The following is a 21,605-nucleotide window of genomic DNA, read 5'->3' as shown; positions in this document are numbered from 1 at the left end:
GTGAGTTATCCTATGGATAGGGCCACATGGTGAGGAACTGAAGATGGCCTCTGACTGACATCCTAAGGACCTCAGTTCAGCAACATATGAGGATCTAAATGCTACCACTAACCACATTAGCTTGGAAGTGAATTCACCCCCAGTTGAGTTGCAGCTGAGACCACAGCTCTAGCCGGGACCTTGATTGTAAGCTTATGAGACTCAGAAGCAGATCCAGCTAAGCTATGCCTGGAGTCCTGCCCCACAGGAACTGTGAGATAACAAGTGTGTGTTGTTTTAAGCTACTACACTTGTGGTAATCTTTTACTCAATAGATAACTAGTACAGAGTCCAAAGCAGGACTCCAGGCATGACTGCACTCTCTAGGCCAAGGAATTTTACTTTTATCCTGTAAATACTAGGGAGTCACTTAGGGGTTGCAAGCAGGTGTGTGACATGATGAAAGTGGTGCAGGAAAGGGAGAACAACGGATCAGACAAGAGATGAAGGGAATAGTCACAGTGAAATGGAAAAAGGGTTCTCTCTCTATTGAGCACACACAACCCCTCAGGAACTACTTCTCAGGTAATCTTCACAGACAATCTTGTGACGTAGTTGTGATTGTCTCCACTTCACAAATGAGGGAAATGAGGCACAGAGCAGGTAAGCAACTTTGCCTAGGTCACACAGCTAGCAACTGGAAGAACCAGGGTGTCAACCCAGAAATGTTTACCTCCAAAGCTAACGCTCTTAACCATTGGCTACAGATTGGATTCAACACATTTTGATCTTGTCTCTAACATGCCCGAATGAGAGGGAGTGAGCTATGGAAAGAGGAGTTTGGTCTACAGCACAATTCATTCATGCAACCCACCACTCACCTCTCAGTCCCTACCCTTTTTCATCCAATCCACAACGACTGACAGCAAAATTTCTAGTAAAACTTTGATCCCAAATTAAGGCAATTCTTTTCTTTTCAATCTACTTTGGAAACAGCTCACTATCTCCAAAAGGCCCCAATCTTAAAATATTTTTAAAAAATTATACTGCGTGTGGGAACTTTGAAGCTTTCTGTTTTATTTTATTTATCACTACCATATACAAGTGTTATATCACAAAAAAATTACTTTATGTTGCCTTCAATTTTGGCCCCTGAGGACACACTGTCCCATCCCAAGCTGTTCTTTTTAATATTGATTACAATGTATTCCATATTCGTACTATAAGCCTACCAAGTCTAAATAAAACTTACAGCTTAGAAGTTATACAGAGAATCAAAGTCAGTTCATACATACCAACCAAGTAACATAGACAGTGCTTGAGAGCTACATGTACTTTTTTGATTTGAATGATGAATGAATTGAAGCATATACAGTAACTTACATAGCTACAGGGTTCAAAAGGAGCCATTACAAATCAAATAAGTGGCACCCCATACTCCCTCTGTGCAAAGGCAGGAGAGCAGCAACTAACACAGCAAAAGTTTCCACAGCCATTGATGGGGGTTTGGGGTCAAGACACACATTATTCAGTACAATCACAGGAAGTTAGAACCCTCTCTGACTTCCTACATATAACTACACTGGATACCATATTCTCATGCTACAAGAGATCCTTTGTAATTTCAAGGACTGAAAATGTAAAATCCTAATTCATATTTTAAAACACTCCAAAAGATATCCTGCTCTTTTTGGCCCTAATGATATGCAAGTTAAATATGAGTTCATTATGCTTTTAAATGTTTTCATATGAGCTTCATCTTAAGCCATACGTCTGCGGTCTCTACCCAAATTATGATAGTTTTATCTAAACAATTAAAATGCTTTAGTGATAAGTTGCTTGAAATGAAAAGAATTAAAATCTCATTTTCTTTTTTTCTATAGCTCACTATCAACCCCTAAACCACTTCTTCCCCTGTAGGTATGAGAGTTCCCTGAAGACAGAAGATGTAAAACTGAATGGAACCTTAGCATCCAAGCAGTGACATGGAGCCCGACAGGCTCCCAGGGAATCCTCCACCCTCAGGTCCCATATGCTGGTCCAGTTTCCAAATATAGCTCTCAAAACTACATCAGATTCAAAGATGAAAACTGCCTTGGTTACTTTTCAAATATGCCCAGACACTTGCATATTTTTTAAAACAGCTTATTCTATTCAGCGAAGTAGGTAATCTAAATTATAACAATATTGTTTTGCCATGAGAATCAAAAATTTCTTTTTTCTTTTTTCAGATGGGAGGAAGGGGGGTGGCTTTCAAACATTTTAATTTTTTCTGAATTTTATCTCATAGGGAAAAAGAAAAATCCACTCACACTTGAAATTGGGTCCTGCCAGAAAGTGGGCCACTAGATATATATTTGAGATATTTCATAATAAAAAAATATATCATAGTATAAGTAACATAGCAAATATCACGAAAACCTCTACTCAGATTTTTTTAAATGTTGACACTTTGCAATAGTTGCTTCAGACATATTTATTTAGTGGTTAGAATCAATAATACCATATTATATACTCAAAAGTTGCTAAGAGAGTAGATCTTAAATGTTCTCACTACAAAAAAGAAATGGTAGGACTTCCCTGGTGGCGCGGTGGTTGAGAATCCACCAGCCAATGCAGGGGACACGGGTTCAACCCCTGGTTCGGGAAGATCCCACATGCCGTGGAGCAACTAAGCCCACATGCCACAACTACTGAGCCTACGCTCTAGAACCCGTGAGCCACAACTACTAAGCCCACGTGCCACAACTACTGAAGTCTGCATGTCTAGAGCCCATGCTCCACAACAAGACAAGCCACCACAATGAGAAGCCCGCACACTGCAACGATGAGTAGCCCCCGCTCGCCGCAACTAGAGAAAGCCCTCACAGCAACAAAGACCCAACACAGCCAAAAATCAATTAATTAATTAAAAAACCCCCACATATCCTTAGAAGTGGAATTGATGGGTTAAAGCAATTTTCAACTCCTGTAGATATTGTTAAATCTTGGTAAATCTGATTTTATTTCAACTCGGCATTTCATTATTAATATAATCTTATTCCTCTGATTATTAGTGAGGCTAAACATATATATGAGGTATATAAATATATATATATTCAAATTTCCTTCTCTATGTATTTGCTGCTCAATCTTTCCCTTTTTTTCTAGTGAATTTTTGTCTTTTTTATCACTTAGTAAAATTTCTTTATAGATTCTGACTGTTAATCTTTTGTTAATTATATGTATCACAAATGTTTTCTCAGACTCTGCTTCTTGTCTTCTGTGTGTCTGTGTGTGTATGTTTATGATGTCTTTTAGTGCACAGAAGTTTCTTTCTAAGCCTAATGCAACTGATTTGCTCAGTCTTTTCCTTTATAGATTGATCTTTTTGTCTCTTATTTAATAAATCTTTCTAAACCAAAAGTCATTTAATAAACCATTCCTGGGCTTCCCTAGTGGCACAGTGGTTAAGAATCCGCCTGCCCTCTAAGACTTCAGACTACACCACAAAGCTACAGTAATCAAGACAGTATGGTACTGGCACAAAAACAGAAATATAGATCAATGGAACAGGATAGAAAGCCCAGAGGTAAACCCACGCACATATGGTCACCTTATCTTTGATAAAGGAGGCAGGAATATACAATGGAGAAAAGACAGCCTCTTCAATAAGTGGTGCTGGGAAAACTGGACAGGTACATGTAAAAGAATGAAATTAGAATACTCCCTAACACCATACACAAAAATAAACTCAAAATGGATTAAAGATCTAAATGTAAGGCCAGACACTATCAAACACTTAGAGGAAAACATAGGCAGAACACTCTATGACATAAATCACAGCAAGATCCTTTTTGACCCATCTCCTAGAGAAATGGAAATAAAAACAAAAATAAACAAATGGGACCTAATGAAACTTCAAAGCTTTTGCACAGCAAAGGAAACCATAAACAAGACCAAAAGACAACCCTCAGAATGGGAGAAAATATTTGCAAATGAAGCAACTGACAAAGAATTAATCTCCAAAATTTACAAGCAGCTCATGCAGCTCAATATCAAAAAAACAAACAACCGAATCCAAAAATGGGCAGAAGACCTAAACAGACATTTCTCCACAGAAGATATACAGATTGCCAACAAACACATGAATGAATGCTCAACATCATTAATCATTAGAGAAATGCAAATCAAAACTACAATGAGATATCATCTCACACTGGTCAGAATGGCCATCATCAAAAAATCTAGAAACAATAAATGCTGGAGAGGGTGTGGAGAAAAGGGAACCTTCTTGAACTGTTGGTGGGAATGTAAATTGATACAGCCACTATGAAGAACAGTATGGAGTTTCCTTAAAAAACTACAAATAGAACTACCATACGACCCAGCAATCCCACTACTGGGCATATACCCTGAGAAAACCATAATTCAAAAAGAGTCATGTACCACAATGTTCACTGCAGCTCTACTTAAAATAGCCAGGACATGGAAGCAACCTAAGTGTCCATCAACAGATGAATGGATAAAGAAGATGTGGCATAATATATATACAATGGACTATTACTCAGCGATAAAAAGAAATGAAATTGAGTTATTTGTAGTGAGGTGGATGGACCAAGAGTCTGTCATACAGAGTGAAGTAAGTCAGAAAGAAAAAAACAAATACCATATGCTAACACATATATATGGAATCTAAAAAACAAACATACTGGAGAACGGACTGGAGGATATGGGGAGGGGGAAGGGTAAGATGGTGACAAAGTGAGAGAGTGGCATGGACATATATACACTACCAAATGTAAAATAGATAGCTAGTGGGAAGCAGCCGCATAGCACAGGGAGATCAGCTTGGCACTTTGTGACCACCTAGAGGGGTGGGATAGGGAGGGTGGGAGGGAGGGAGACCCAAAAGGGAAGAGATATGGGGATATATGTATATGTATAACTGATTCACCTTTTTTTTTTTTTTTTTTTTGTGGTACGCGGGCCTCTCACTGTTGTGGCCTCTCCCATTGCGGAGCGCAGGCTCCGGACGCACAGGCTCAGCGGCCATGGCTCACGGGCCCAGCCGCTCTGCAGCATGTGGGATCTTCCCGGACCGGGGCACGAACCCGCGTCCCCTGCATCGGCAGGCGGATTCTCAACCACTGAGCCACCAGGGAAGCCCTCAATTTGTTATAAAGCAGAAACTAACACACCATTGTAAAGCAGTTATACTCCAATAAAGATGTTAAAAAAATTAAAAAAAAAAAAGAATCTGCCTGCCAATGCAGGGGACACGGGTTCAAGCCCTGGTCTGGGAAGATCCCACATGCCGCGGAGCAACTAAGTCTGTGCACCACAGCTACTCAGCCTGCGCTCTAGAGCCCATGAGCCACAATCACTGAGCCTGTGTGCCACAACTACTGAAGCCCGCGCACCTAGAGCCCGTGCTCTGCAACCAGAGAAGCCACCGCAATGAGAAGCCCGCGCACCCCAATGAAGAGTAGCCCCCGCTCGCCACAACTAGAGAAAGCCCATGCGCAGCAATGAAGACTCAATGCAGCCAACAATAAATAATAATAAATAAAAAGAAATATAAAAAAGAAATCTTATCTTAAAAAAAAATAATAAACTATTTCTAACCAAGAGTCACCTATATAGCCTTATAAAAGTTTGTCTTGCTTTTCCTATTTAAATTTTAGTCTATTTTAAATATATTTGTGTCTATTACATAAAGTAGGAATGCCTTGAGCTTTGGGTCATAAAAGGGTCCCTACAGATTTTTTAATTTGCTTCTTTTTTCCAGAGCTCTAGGAACCTGAACAAGTTTTTTGTTAATTTCTTGGCTCAATATTCCTGCACCCTGCTAGTAGTGTAAATTCATTTTCCACACCTATTAAAAAATTCACAAGTGAATCCTGATTTTGAACAAGTCTCTAGATCAGGACTCTGCCCACCATTTGTTTTTGTAAATAAAGTTTTATTGTAACATATTCACACTCATTTATGTGCTGTCTATGGCTGCTTTTGTGCTACAATGGCAGAGTTGACTGGTCTACAATGGCAGAGTTGAATAGAGGCTGTAGGGCTCACAAAGCCTGAAATATTTACTACCTGGCCTGTTATGGAAAAAGTGTGCTGACCTCTGCCCCGGATCTATACATTTACAGAAAACACAGGGGTCAAAAGAGCATGTTAAGCAATATTATAGGGACATAATCAGCAAATCCAGAAAGTGGGAGTTTCTATAGGACTAACAGTTCAGTACTTCTGCGAATAAATTGCAAAACAAAACAAAACAAAACAGACAGAAAAACGAGGGACTCTATAGACTAAAAGAGACCTAAAGTACATCTGTTAGAATGATCAAGAGAGGACCTTGTTAGATCCTGATTCAAACAAACCAGCTGAAATTTTTTTTAAACCAGACATTAGGGTACATTTGAATACTGACTAGATATTTGATGGTATTGAGGAATTATTGTCAAGTTTTTGACATGGTACCGCTATTAAGGTTGTTTTAGAAATTCTTACTTTGAGAGCTAGAAGGTGAAATATTTACACGTAACATATAGTTATATGATGTTCGGGATTTCCTTCAAAATAATCCAATAAACATGGGGTTGGGTAGAAAAATGAAACAAGAGTGGACAAAGTGTTGACAGTTGCTGAAGCTGGGTGATGGGTATAAGGAGATTCAACATACTAGTCCTTCTTCTTTTATATGTGTTTGACAATTTTTACAGTGAAAAGTAAAAAGAAAAATCCAGATAATGGAATAGTATTTGGCAATAAAATGGAACCAAGTAATGATACATGCTATGGCATGCAAAGTGAAAGAAGCCAGTCACAAAAGACCACCTAGTGTATAATTCCATTTATACGACATGTCCAGAATAGGCAAACCCATAGAGACAGAAAGTAGATTAGTGGTTGCTTAGAGCTGGGGGAGGGGAGGAAGAATGATTGCTAATGGGCGTGTAGTTTCTTTTGGGATGATGGAAATGTTCTAAAATGAGATGGTGATGACGGTTGCACAATTTGGCAAATATACTAAAAAGCACTGAATTGTAGACTTTTAATTGGTGAATTTCATGGTGCATAATTGTATCTCAACAAAGCTGTTGTTAAAAGCCCTCTATATCAAAAGCAAAGCAAAAAAAAAAAAACACCTATTCCCTAGCTCCTATAACTAGATCTGAAACACCCATGGAACCGCTCCAAACCAAAGGATTTAGCCAAAATTAAATGAATTCTCTTTTGCCCAGTTACCTGGCACACACTAAGAAGCAGCGGCAGTTCCTGACCACCAGGCCGCCCTCCCTGGGTGTAGCTGGTGGCTGCCTGGTGTCCTGTCAGAGTGCTTAGATCAGTGAGTAATTGTGTCAAATTTGGATGGAATTAAACATGTCATTTCGAGTTGCTCAAGTTCAGTTTCACCAAATTACATCACTCAGCTGGGACATCATCAAGTTTTCATGACAAAGAAAAACTAGTAGGAACAGGCCTCCAATGCACTTGACTCATGTTAATCCTCCACATGTGGAACTTATTCATTCACCAGTTATCCACTGGAAAATCCTGGCTGGGCCCATCTACCCTCTTATGTTTCAAGAGACAAAAAATAAGTGACTTGGGCTTCCCTGGTGGCGCAGTGGTTGAGAGTCCGCCTGCCGATGCAGGAGACACGGGTTCGTGCCCTGGTCCGGGAGGATCCCACGTGCCGCGGAGCGGCTAAGCCCGTGAGCCATGGCCGCTGGGCCTGTGCGTCCGGAGCCTGTGCTCCACAACGGGAGAGGCCACAACAGTGAGAGGCCCGCATACCGCAAAAAAAAAAAAAAAATAAGTGACTTGCCCAAGGTATCACAGGCAGCTCAGGAGAGTCAAGATAGCATCAGATTCCCTAAATTCCATCGTATTTGCATCACGCTGACTTTTCGCAACCCCTGTACCTGGGTGTAGGTACTTGTATGTGTAGGGGAGTGTGGGACAGATTCACTGGAGACAGGGTTGGCGTCTACAGTCTTTCCTTGGGTACAGAATAGCAGTTTAAAATGACCCTTCTCTGGGTTCACTGTGCCCCCAGCCCTAAAGACAGAGGAAAAGGTTTAGGAAGCAGGTATGCCCAAGGACTCCAGGGGCCCTGACCACCCAAAGGGTAAGTGTGGGCCTCCTGCTCTCTCTTCACAACTTCTGACAACTCAACAAGAAATATTTATGAAGTGTTTTTGGAGACCTCCAGGGCTCCAACAGGGCAGTCTGCAACACGCGCTTCGGCTGCATGCAAAGGAATTTGGGGCGGCTGTAGCAGTTACTGCCAAATCCTGGAACAGTGAACCAGGAGGCCCCTGCCAGTGATGGGATCCTTTTGCTCTCTTCCCGGGATAAAAAAAATTGTCCAGGGACCTCCTATGTTGCTAGAGAGCTTCCGACTTTGCAAAAAAAAAAAAAAAAGAAAGAAAGAAAAAAGAAAAAAAAAATCCTTTTGACTTACAAAGGACTCTTTCAAAAATAAAACCAACAATAAACTTACAAAGAAGGGGCAATTCAAAAAAGTAATGTCGTTTTACTGAGAAGAGAATTACAGTTTAATTCATGAATGTTCGATCTCACACATGAGAACAGTATTTGCTCTAAAGCAAGTATCTGGTAATTAATTTTCACTGAATTTCTGAACTCTATGGAAACCTGTTTTGAAGCAAGCTTTTTTCCCGATCTCTACGTGATGGGTCTCTCCTCAGCAGGGAGATGTGGGGACACTATACTGATCAAGTTTTGGTGCCTTCTATTATTTTAAGCTATAGTCTCATGACTTGATCTGAGAATCGCCATACCAGGTCTGATTGATTGGCTGACAAGCCCAATATTCTGACTCTGAAAATTATGCCAAGGGATAATTAGGAAATGGCAGATTGCCCTCAATAATGTCACCCTGATAGGATATGAACAGACACATGTAATACAGCCCAAATTTCTCTTCCTGTATTAGTTATCTATTGCTACAATAATACTACATAACAAACAGCCAGAAATCTCAATGGCATATGTTCATTGTTTACATGCCTAGAATCACTGAGGGTTACCAGGCGGCTCTGCTGATCTTGGCTGGATTTGCTTACAACTCTGGGGGATTGGTTCCAGACGGGACAACTATTCCACACACCCCTCACTCTTTAGCTGGCCAACCCAGGCATGTTGTCATGGCAAAGCCAAAGGTGCAAGGAACAAGCCCCACTGTTCAAGGCCATTCCAAGCCTCTACCTGCATCACGTCTGCTAACAGCCCATTGGTCAAAGTAAGTCACATGGCGAAGGACACAATCACGTCACCTTCAGTGGGATGGCACTGCAAAGTGACATAACCTTGGGTGTTGATATAGGGAAAGGTAAAGAACTGGGTCCATCAATGCACTTAACCGTACTTCCTTACCCACAGTGGATCTACAATCCTTACATTCGCTTAAATACTTCGAAAGCCGACTTACAGTTTTCAATGTCTCACTTTTGTAAAGAATGGCCTAGTTTTACAAGTCTTACCAGTTTTACCACCTGTAATATAAACAGCACCTCCCCCTATTTATCGTACATTTCTCTCTTTTGAGCTTTCAAAGACACCACCTTTCCACTCTGAAGAGTGTTGGCCAATGCAACTGGGAACACTCGATCCTTTCTTGTTCCCTCTCAGACTCAGTCTTTTTTTTTTCTTTTTGAGTCAGGCTTTGTACAGCTAATTCCGCCTCTCTTCTAACTCTCTCTGATCCCCCCAAATCATTCCAGTGGCTCTTGGGGAACATGCTCCATTTCTCCAGTTATTTCTATTGATAGCCACCACCAGCAGACCATATCTCAGCTCCCGGCTCATCTTGGTGCCTCTGGTAGCACCAGCTGCAGTGCCCGTTTCATCAGGGGATCTCAATATACGTGATAAGAGAAGAGAAGAGCTACCGCTCTCCCTGTCCATTGCCCCCTCCCCAGGTCAATCCGCACAGGTGCACTAATGCACTAACGCGCCTTTCACCATTGCTGGAGGAAGGAGATATTGGGTCCCCTGCTTGCTTCTTGCATTCAGATATTTTCACTTCTCTTTAAAGGGCCCATACTGTCTCCACTTTGACCACACTTTGTGGATTTGTGCCCTTTCATTTCTGGCCTTTCCTCTGATCAAGCAGTGCAATTCAAAAATGATAGCGCTTAAGATCCAGAGATGATTTCAACAAACATCACTACATCTCCGTGTACAACAGGCCTTCTCAGCACGTGGGCACTCAACAGAACTGTTACACGTCTCTTCGGCAACTATAACTCCCTATATCACATTCACAGCAATGATATCGTATGGTTCTCCCAGGCTCACAAGCACTGAGCACTATTTTGGTGGTTTTGTGTATTAACTGTCGTCACAGCAACCCTATGAGGCAAGTATGAGTGTTAACATTGTTTTTCACAGGCAGAAAGACTAAGGTGCAGAAAGGTTCACTAACTAGCTCACGTTCACCCAGATAGAAAGTGGGGGAGCCAGGGTTTGGACCTCAGCAGTCTGACTCCAGAGCTCTTGGGCATGATGCCGGTCAAACTTCACCACCACCTGCGGACCATTCGGCTAAAACTAACACACCACTGAAAGGCAATGCTATTCCAATAAAGATGTTAAAAAAAAAAAAAAAAGAGAATGAAAACAAACGCACAATGCACTTCAGGTACCTCCAACAGAGAGCAAATGAAAAGTGAGAAAAAAGCAACAGTGAAGAGGTCTGAAGAGAGGTAAGACCAAACAATGAGACAAGAAAAATGCTGTCCTGTGACAACACTGGGCTGTCAAAATCTCCGGGATTTCTTTAAGCTTTAGAAAAACAGGGGGAAAAAAAATCTCCTGAGGAATTCGAATGAGGCGGCAGGTCTCAGATTGGATCTGTCCAGCGAGCAGCAGTAATTTAATTTACATGCAACCGACTATTGGAAAAACTAAGCTCCTGAGCTACATTTTCGAAAGAATGTATTGCGGTACAAGTATCATAAACGCTTTTCTTAAATAATGTCACTCCATTTTCAGCACTGCTTTGGGATCTGCGCGGGAAGAAATCTCCAAAATCCCGGCACTTGTCAAACAAAACAACTTGCTTTCCCAGAGCATTTTGAGGTTTGTCCGAACTGGTTGGATTATGGTTTTTCTTGGAGGGTTCTGTGGATCCCGTATGCTCTGGAAGTCCCTCGGAGCTCCGTGACCATTAAGGAAGGAATTCCCAAGTCCAGCCTCACCTGACCCCTGGTAATCTTAATTACTGGCTAGCTCTTTCACTAAGCCTCCAGTTGCATTTTTTTTCAGTTAATAGATCATTTGTAGAGAGTCTGTAGACATTCCTGTTGACATTGTAGGCTTGGGGAAATTATTAACTCAATAACTTATGGCATTGCTATGAACTGCTTTGAAAGCCTGACTATGATGAGAATTATGGTGGCAACTTTCTAAAGCATGTTCACTGGTTTCCAAGAATCTGGACTGAGACCAGTGAACTATTTTGTAACAATTTTCCAAATGAACCACAGGTCAATTGTTCAGGCATCTGGGACTCCAGAATCAGAAATACTGAGGCAAACATCCAACCTCACAGCTCAGAGCATTTCTTTGATTTCCCTTTTCAGTTTCCTGGGCAGTAAGCTGATTTTTAAGAAGTAACCGATATCCCTATGTTGCTATAGGAGAGAACTCACCATCTTTTGGACATTCTCATCGGTAATATTGGTGTTATAATTCCAAGAAGCAAGTGAACTTTGATAAGACAGGTCTTCAGCTTCATGGTCAAACTTCTGCAAAAATGTCTTGGCCTCTTCCTCAGTGGTGGATTGAGCAGCAGTTACAGCAACAAGGCTGAGAAGGAGCCAGAAAGAGCCTGACATCTTTCTCTGTGCGCCAAGATCCCATTCACTGAACAACGTCCCTAGAGTAAAACCTCCTCATGAGATTTTCTCTCTCATCAGCCTTTGAACTTGGGTTGGGCACTGAGCAGGAAGATAAAAAAAAAAAAAAAAAGGAAGAAGAAGAAAAAACAGTAAACAATCTGCTGAACCAACACAAAATTCATCCTGGAGAGGACAGATATGTAAACAGATTTTAGAGTGATTTCTTAAAGTAAATCAAATAAACAAATGTTATTCATTAATCCTAGAGAATCATAGCTCTCCTCAAATTTTATGGCCAAATCAAAACTTGTCCATTTGGTTAGTATGTTCCTTAAAATCTGTTAAAGATACACTGAAGGTGTTATGATTTTACAGCGACCAAAGAACTCTAGAATTAGGGGTCATGGGGGTAATGTTGGGACTTATACGTTTTAGAGACAATTCCATTAAGTCACTTCTCTCTCCTTCCTTTTTATTTTACACTCATATTCACAGAAACTCTCTATTTGGGTCACATTTTCCCTTCCTAAATAAACAACTTTGCCCTTGTCTCTATAGAATTCATTTTTTTTCTGATAAATTTTAATTTCCAGGGCCATTTTTCAAAATTATAAGACCACCCTCCACTCCACAAGTTAACTCTCCTGCTTTAACTTGGAAAACCTTAAAAGGGCTCCTTTTCTCTTTCTCAGATGATCATGCTAAACACTGGTTCTACGACTAACTTCACTGTGTGCCTCCATCCCTTTCACTTACCTGTTCAAAGCTCGGTCAAGGTCACAAGGAAATCAGAAGGCCACCACATGGTATGAAATTCAGAGAGTGTCCATCTCACGTTCTGGTCATCCATAGCCATGTATCGTTGCATAGAATTCAAAGAGACTTTAGTGGTTATCCTGTAGAATCTCAGGAGCTGGACCACTGTCCTCGTTCCCAGGCTGTAGGTATGAGTGTCAGAGGTAAAAGAGAGGAGCCACTTTAAATGGCAGGGCTCAGGGGCCTGCTTGACTGTGATTGTGAAACCTTCACACAGGGAAAACATTTCTTTACCCAAAAAACAAGTCTTCCAGGTCCAGGTGAAATGGCAGTAACCAAGCCTTTAAAAACAGTTTCCACTACTTCTCCTTATTCCAAAGTTGTACATGTTATTGTAGAAGAGGAAAAAAATAATAAGTAACTGTTTAAAGTGCTCTGCATTATAATATCTCATTGAAGCATTACAACAAACCTAGAGGCAAATATTTTTATTGTCATTGTATAGATTATGAAACTGAGGCTCAGAAAACTTAAATAAATGACCAAACCTTACTCAGCCAGGAAGTCGTAGAGCCAGGATACGAATGCATGCGGTTTGAATCTAGAGTACAGGCCTTTAAGTTGCTGTCAATAGTCTAAGAGCAATGATGGACGTGTGGATAAAGAGCAGCACAGGGACGTGGGCCTTTGGTGACGATGATGGATTTGGTTCCGCTACATCAAAAAGAGGTGGATTCTGGGACTTCCCTGGTGGTCCAGTGGTTAAGAATCCGCCTTCCAACGCAGGGGACGCAGGTTCGATCCCTGGTCCGATCGCTGGTTGGGGAACTAAGATCCCACGTGCTGCGAGGCAACTAAGCCCGCAGGTTCTAGAGCCCGTGTGCCACGACTACAGGGCCCTCGGGCCACAACTAGAGAGCCCGCATGCCACAACGAAAGATCTCATGTGCCACAACTAAGATCTGATGCAGCCAAATACATAAATATTTTTAAAAAGAGGTGGATTCTTACTACCCTTGATATGAATCAAAAGACACGATCCTTCTAAGAAATAAAGCAATTGACACATTTAAGCAATTATGATCAGGAAGGTTAAAAGAAAGTGAGCTGAGGGGATCAGTGCAGTTTCAGTCAGGCTCCTTCCACATTCAAGGAAGCTGAGATCCACTCGCTTTTACAGGCATTAAGAGAAAAACCGGTCAAGAGAAAAGGGGGCAGTGTGTGGAGCTCTGAGCCAAGAGGTGGAATGTTACTTTAATAAAAGCTGAAACACAACTCTACTCAGGTTGCTTCCTGAATGAAGCTCTTGGGTTCAGGAAAAAAATGGGAGTAGTCCGACTTCAATACACTGAGGCAGAAAATCAGATTAACGCCATCAAACTGAGATAGGGAAAGCAGGATAGGAAATCTGAAAGTTAAAACAGACGAACAAGGAGCCTGACATAACAGTGAGGCAGGAGAAATCTAGAAGCCAAGAAATTTTGAGGAGCGAGGGAAATTTGTCACAATAATTCTGTAGGAAAACTAGCTCACAATGGCCAACTGCAAGCGATGACTGTGAACTATTGGAAGTTTTGTTGACTCTCCACGGAGAAGGTGCTGATGTTCTGACGGCTGCCCAGAAGTGTCCTGAGACCATTCTGAGAATGCAGAGAGTCCACTAAAGACCCAGGGGATGGGACCCAGAAAAACAACTGGCCTAAAGGAACAGATCCTCTGTGAAAGAATGAAGAACCAGAGAAAACAGGAGAGTGGAAACTGAGGAAACCTGTTCTATTTTTCAGAAGGGTAGATGGAAGAGTCTGGTCTTGGCACCAGACAAAAACTATAAAATATCATTTTTAGGGCTTCCCTGGTGGCGCAGTGGTTGAGAATCCGCCTGCCGATGCAGGGGACACGGGTTCGTGCCCCGGTCTGGGAAGATCCCACATGCCGCGGAGCGGCTGGGCCCGTGAGCCACGGCTGCTGAGCCTGCGCGTCCGGAGCCTGTGCTCCGCAAAGGGAGAGGCCACAACAGTGAGAGGCCCGCCTACCACAAAAAAAAAAAAAAAAAAAAAAAATCATTTTTAGAATGCAGTTTGCACTTGGACAATATATCTCTCTGGTCCCAAATATATATCTAGGGATTCACTAGGAACAAATAAGATGTTGCCTGCCTCATTTCCTTTGTATCTTCCATTTCAACAAGGGATTTAACAAAATGTAAAGTTCTACGACTAGCTCTAAATGAAAGAACCTCACAGCACAGAAATAAGTAGTCCTCTGATCAACAACAGTTCATGTCCCAAACAACAAAAATCTTGATTCATGTATGTAAAATAAACAGCAAGGTCGTACTGTAGAGCACAGGGAAGTATATTCATCTTGTAATAACCTATAATGAAAAAGAATCTGAAAAAGAATATATATACATATATATGTATAACTGAATCACTTTGCTGTATACCAGAAACTAACACAACATTGTAAATCAACTATATTTCAATTAAAAAAAAGAATCTTGATTCAACAATTATTTATTGGCTACCTACTCTATGCTAGGCACTATTCTAGATACTGGATATACACTAATGAATGAGACAGGAAGGGTTCCTGTGGATATCATATTATACGAGGTGGGGTAGCCGGAAGAAACAAGTAGCTGATGGTAAATACTATGGCTTTACAATAAGCAGGAAAGGAGGAGGGTGAATGACGGGGTGGGGTGAGAGGATGACATCTGAGCAAAGGCCTGAAGGAAGGGATGAAAGCCATATGAATATCTGAGGGGAGTCTGTTCCAGGCAGAGGGAACAGCAAGTGCAAAGGCCTCAAAAACATCAGAGGCCTTTGTGGCTGGAGCCCAGTGCATGGGGAAAGTGGCAGGAGGTGAAGATGGAGAGGAAGCTGGAAGGAGGGCCTTATAGACAATTGTAGGACTTTGGCTTCTACTCTGAGTAATGTGGGAAGACTTCAAGCAGAGAAGTGATCCAGTGAACGTTTTAACAGCATCACTCTCACTGCTGGTTAGAGAACAGACACTGAGGGCTAAGGGTAGAAGCAAGGAGGTCAGTCAGCGAGCTACTACAGCTGCCCAGTCAAGCAGGGTTGAATAAAAGCTTAATATGAGCAATCAATCCAACATGGCTGCCACCAGAAAGCAAAGCCATCTTAGACTACCTTAGACTTTGTTACTAGAAGTATTAGACACAAAAGAATTCAGAGTATCATGCTAATTTCGAAGACCCACAGTTTCAGAGAGACACAGGAGAGTATCCAGAGGAAAATAAAGAAGAGAGTAAATGGGTCTAAAATAATGTCATTTGAAGCACAGTGCAGATGCGAGGAAGGAGACCCAGCATAGACAGCTCTCCTCCATCACGGGACTGTCATTTAGAAGAAGACTTAGGTAGCTTAACAGATTTGACTCTGCCGCTGATTAGCTGTGTGACTTTCAGCAGGTGATATTTCCCTCACATCTACTTTCCTTATTTCAAAGCTGATAATCATATTATACCCATCTCACAGGGACATCGTAAGTATTCTGTGAATTAATACATGAGAACACAGAGAAAAATGCTGGAAGCCTAGCAATACAAGCCACTCAAAGCGCGAGGAGCTGTATAATAATTAGTGGCCTTGGAGAAGTGAGGGAGATTGGAGACTCGTTCATAAGCGTTCTGTAGGAAAACTGTCATATTCTGAGAATAAACAGGCCCCACGTAAGCAAGATGAAAATGCAGTGCTTTGACTCTACTAGTTTTGCTCTCTTTTTTTAACCATTTAAGGTAGACATTTTTCTAAAATACATTCCATCTAATCAGGATGTCGCCTGAACATTATTTTATGTGTCCTTTTTTATTTCCAGATGACTCAGTGTCTCATCATCTTGGACAGCGTTTACTGACTAGGCTATAACGTGACAACATCTTCGGGGCTTTACATTAAATGGCTCCAAACAGCTTTATTGCTATTAACTGCTGTCTCTGCACGTTCTGAATTCTGTGCCACTTCTTCAAGAATGCACTTTGAGTGGCCCTGCCCACCACGAACCCCCTCCCTGTTTCTGATTTGCTGTCTGCTAAGAGCTAAATGGAAACCAGATAACCATGGAGTTCAATCAGAACACTCCCTCTTCATAGGCTCAGACCTGAGGGTGGGTCTTCATTCTCCTCGAGCAAAGTGCATAGACTTTGAGATCCATTTTTCCCTTACTGCTCAACTTTCTAACCACTTCCAACTGAGTCATAAATGGTGAGGTTGCTAAACGGCTAAAGCAAAAATTTCCTCTAGCTCCCCAAGTTAAGAGGACAACTTTGGTCGGAGCCAAAAGAATGTTCTGTGTAATTTCTTATCTTAAAATTGAGAGAGTAAGGTTTCTGACAGAAATAAGAAAGGATATCAAGAATATAAAGTAGAGAGAATTTAAGACTCCACATGACCAAGAGTGATTTGCCTTTAGTTCAATTGGTTTTGACCACATATTTAGCACACAAAGTGAATTTATAAGTACTTTACAGAAAATAAATAAGTTGACTCTTTAGCCCAAAGGAAAAGCTAAAGTTCTTTCCTGTTTACATTTCTAGTTACATAGCTGCCCCTTTTTCCTACAGATAGCGCAAAGATAATCTTCATTAACCAAACTGACAAATATTTTCAACAGACAGAGTTCACGTTTGTGAGGCCAAACTGTGGATTCCAGGGAGGTTGTATGGATTATTACTGCTCTGAATTTATAATAGTACAGTGCTTGCCATGTAACCCGAATTTATTCCCACATCCAGACTGTACAAAAGAGCAGGTAACACTAGAGTCGCTAGTATAAATTTATATCTAGGGCCTTAGAAGCAAAACTTGAGCCTTTATTCTAAGTGAAATGAGAATCCATGGTAGAGTTTGAAAGGAGGAGTGACATGATCTCATTTACATTTGAAAAGCATCACTCTGGCTGCTGTATCAAGAACAGGTGGCTAGATTTTGAATACAATTTGAAAATGAAACCAGGAGGATTTTCTGCTGAATTAGATGTAGGCTGTGAAAGATAGAGAGAGCCAAGGATCACTCCAGGGTGTTTGGATTGAACAACGAGAAGGATGAGGCTGACATCAATTTATACGAGGAAGGTTGCAGGTAAAACAGTTTAGAAGGAAGAGTAGGAGTTCAGTCAAGGCTGTGAGAAATCCAAGTGAGGATATATACAAATCTTCCGTTTGGCAGGGAGCTCATGGATGAAGATATAAATGTGAGAGCTGTTAGTCAAATGTGTCTTTTCAGTTAAGGCAAAGAAGAAAGGATTTTACTTCTTCAGGATCCCAGTGTGCTGGAAAGTATTACATAGTCCAGACGTCAAAAGGAAAATGGGGTGCGATAAGAAGGAAAAAAGTTACCTGAAACAACCCTCCCTAGAGGAGCCACCTGTGGACTGTACAGGGAAGTGATCAAAGGGAGTTTCAGGAACTTGGCCAGAGCATCACATTTCTTGACTGGTTTACAGAAAAGGAGACACATCTCAGGAGCACAGGATGGTTGAGTTGAAGCAGGGTGCAGGTTCAGAGAAGGCAGCTGACATGATATACAGTCAAAGTGAAGCGGCTTACACCCAGCCCAGGTCAAGGCTGGAACACTGAATGGGCACTCAAAGCATAGAGGACTCCTTCTGGAGCTGGCTCCTGCCTGCCAGCTAGAGTCTGAGCGTGACGGAAGACTTTTACACTTTGGTTAATACTTCCTGACTGGCTCTAAATATCTTGGAATAAGCCTTCATCTCTATTGACCTCTATCTCAGTCTGCAGACTGAGTGCAAGAGCCATGTTTTCAGATCCAACTGGAAGAGTCACCACAAATACATAAAAGCTAGAAGCTCAGTTGGGCAAGAGTCTTACTACTTCTTCATTCTTTGCCATGGACGACCCTCTTGAGGTTTGCCAGCCTGTCATCAACCTCAACAGGAATCTTCTTTGGCTGAGAAATATGTCGATGCGTAGAAACCAGAAACTCTACAACATAAATCCCAGGGCAGCCTTGCATCTTTTCTAGGACAGTCAGAATGTGGTAGATATTAATAGTATTAATTTGGATTCCATCCGGAAAGGAATCAAGGCCTTGTGGCCTTGGAATCTGGATAATGCCATTGTGTTACAAGATGTTAGTTTTGGATTTCGGTTATTCCCAGTGTTTTGACATTGCTTTACATAAGGTTAGGCAAAGCTTCAGCGATCTCTGCAAGGATGACATCACTAACCAATCATGAACACTGAAAACTTGAGAATACACTTGGAGGAACTCTCATACTGAGCATCCTCTGCTCAGCCTTTCCCCTGGATTTTGTGATTGGTACCGTCACAAGCTTTTTTGCCTCTCCTTTTGTAATACTGGAATCTCCCTAAAGTTAGCTGGGGAGCAGGAGTCAGTTATAGCTCGCTGGGATGCTTGACCATCTTTGGAAGCTGATTCAGCATCCTCTCTGAATTTATTTGGTCAAGAAGTCCTTAGGCCCAAGTTCCATACAAATTCAACATAAACCTGAAATTTGGGGATAGCTCCGACTCTTCCATATGATGTTTCTGGAAGATCTAGGACGCTTGGGAGCACGGGGCACTCTAGAGACACTTTTGGTAGTCTAGATCTATGCCGGCAAGCAACATACTCCTTGGGAAACTGGAAAAGCAGTGGGGGAGGGCACAAATCTCCATATATTACTCAGTTGGGATTTCAACCTGGCACTCTCCCTGAAGAGAGAGCTGCTGCTTATCAAAAACCAGAAGTAACAAGGCCCAGGACAAGGCAAGGCATTGGGTCAGGCCCCAATACACCCATCAGTGAGCATCAGGCATCGGCAAACCAGCATCCTAAAGAGCTCCACTGGAGGCACAAGCCTCTGACAGATATGGGGGTGCTGCGATGCAGCTGCCAGCTAGAATAGTCATGGGGTAAAGGGGAGTGACAGAAAGAAATGACTCACAGTGTGGCTTAACTAAGAGACGACAGGAGAAGGAGGAAAAGTGAGAGAGAGGAAGAGAGGATTCTAGGGCATTAACTAGAGCATACAAGCCTGTCTTTATAGATTTCAAATTATGGTTAATATTTATAGGCCAGAGACTATGTTAAGCACTTTACAAGCGGTATCTTCTGGAATCCTCACTGTCACCCTGTAAGGAATTCTGATAATTTCCATCTAATAGGATTATAAAGGAAGACTTAAAGAGGTTAACTAAAGAGCCTAAGTCTGATTAACAAGTACAGGTGCCCACATTTTAACTCACTATTTACCATGATGCTCAGCTAATTAGCGAGAGGGTTTTTTTTATCTTTGACTATAAGATATTTGTAGTAGATTGCAAAACGACTTCTTTACTCCTCTTTCTATCAACACTCTTTATAATGTGACTTTGCAGTTTCTTCCATCAAGATATATAGTCTATTTCCTTCTTCTTGAATCTGCTTTGGCCAATGGCATGTGGCAGAAGTGATAGTGGGCCAGTCCATCCTTTCTCTCTCTCTCTCTCTCTCTGTCTCTCTCTCTCTCTCTCTCCCCGAAGGCTGAGTAGCTATTAAGTGAACAAGCCTGAGCAAGGGACCACTGGAGCAGAGATGAGACAACCAAGCTGAGGCCAACCTAGACCAGCCAGCCCCCAGCTTCCCTGGCAACTGACTCAGGTGAGTCCAGACAAAATTGCCAACCCATAGACTCATGAGCTAAACCAATGGCACTTTCTTCCTGTGAATCTCTCTCTTTTTGAATGACTTTTTTAAGACTAAGGGAAGCTTTCTCAGGGGACTAGCATAGTTGGCTTAGACTAATCAAGATTTACATCTGATTCATGTTGGAGAATGGTAGACCTCCAGCTAAACCTGGTTTTGCCTTAAGGGAGTAGGAGGGGATGCCTTTCATATATGTAATATAGGACGTGCGCATTCCACCCACTGTAGAATGTCCCACTATTTCTGGGATATTTTCTGTAGAGATTTCATTCCAACCATGAGTGTGGGTTCTTATGAATTGCAGGCACAGAAGTCAGAGCTTGTAAGATATTCCTGAACTGTGCCTTGGTCTGGAGGGAGTTTCCACCTCAGTATCAATAGCATGCTGATGTCTCTACCCACTGAATATATATGATATAACCAAGAAGAGTGGGCAAGAGGAGAAGAAAGTTCTAATAGGAAAGAAAAGATATTTTCCCAAACCACTACCCAATTTTTTCCAGGGATATAGATCCCCTCAACAGTATTAACAACTACTTATCCAACCAGTGAGATGGATGAGAGAATGCAAATCATATAGAACACATAATCTCTGGCTCATTACATCCTGTGTTATTGGGAAATTTTACTCAGAAGACACAGATAAAAAATGATGGAACAAATTCTGATTCGTAAGAATATAAAACTTTTCATGATTTCAGAGAAATAGGAGGTCAGGGTGAGCACAAGGAGTCCGCCAGGTAGGCGTCACAAAGGAGATGAGACTCTGAATCACAGAGACTAATACTACTAATAACAGCAACAGTAATAATAAAATCCAAACTCTGCTGAGTGCTTATTATGTGCCAGGCAGAATGTAACTGCTTTACATGTGTCCCCACATTTAATCCTCACAACAACCCTATAAGGTAAGCTCCAGCACCACCCTCATTTTCTAGATGAGGAAACTGAGGCATGGAATCAAGATCACAAAGCTGAAAATTAATAGAACCGGGGGGCTTCCCTGGTGGCGCAGTGGTTGGGAGTCCGCCTGCAGATGCAGGGGACGCGGGTTCGTGCCCCGGTCCGGGGGGATTCCCGCATGCCGCGGAGCGGCTGGGCCCGTGGGCCATGGCCGCTGGGCCTGTGCGTCCGGAGCCTGTGCTCCGCAACGGGGGAGGCCGCAGCGGTGAGAGGCCCGCGTACCACCAAAAAAAAAAAAAAAAATAGAACCGGGATTGGAACCTCAGCAGTCTGACTTCATGCCCAGACTCTTTGTGGTCAGAAAGGGCTTTTCAAAGGAATTCCTGTTGCACACATGGAAGAGAGGGACAGTCAAGGCATAAAGAAG

General features: G+C 42.0%; 1 protein-coding gene across 3 annotated transcripts in view; it reads right to left on the bottom strand.

Annotated features, from left to right (window-relative positions):
• ACE2 (angiotensin converting enzyme 2) overlaps window positions 1-21,605 on the bottom strand; it is a 100,806-nt gene that overhangs the window by 40,806 nt on the left and 38,395 nt on the right. For all 3 annotated transcript variants that reach the window (XM_059050857.2, XM_067024170.1, XM_067024169.1), the window contains 2 exons: window positions 12,597-12,778; window positions 11,652-11,939 (listed from right to left, as the gene is read on the bottom strand). In XM_059050857.2, the coding sequence (XP_058906840.1) occupies window positions 11,652-11,837 (186 nt within the window). In that variant the 5' untranslated portion in view covers window positions 11,838-11,939; window positions 12,597-12,778. The remainder of the gene's footprint in view (window positions 1-11,651; window positions 11,940-12,596; window positions 12,779-21,605) is intronic.

This window comes from Kogia breviceps, chromosome X (genome assembly GCF_026419965.1).
Source record: "Kogia breviceps isolate mKogBre1 chromosome X, mKogBre1 haplotype 1, whole genome shotgun sequence".
Classification (NCBI taxonomy): domain Eukaryota; kingdom Metazoa; phylum Chordata; class Mammalia; order Artiodactyla; family Physeteridae; genus Kogia; species Kogia breviceps.
This window is presented reverse-complemented; position numbering and strand designations above follow the sequence as displayed.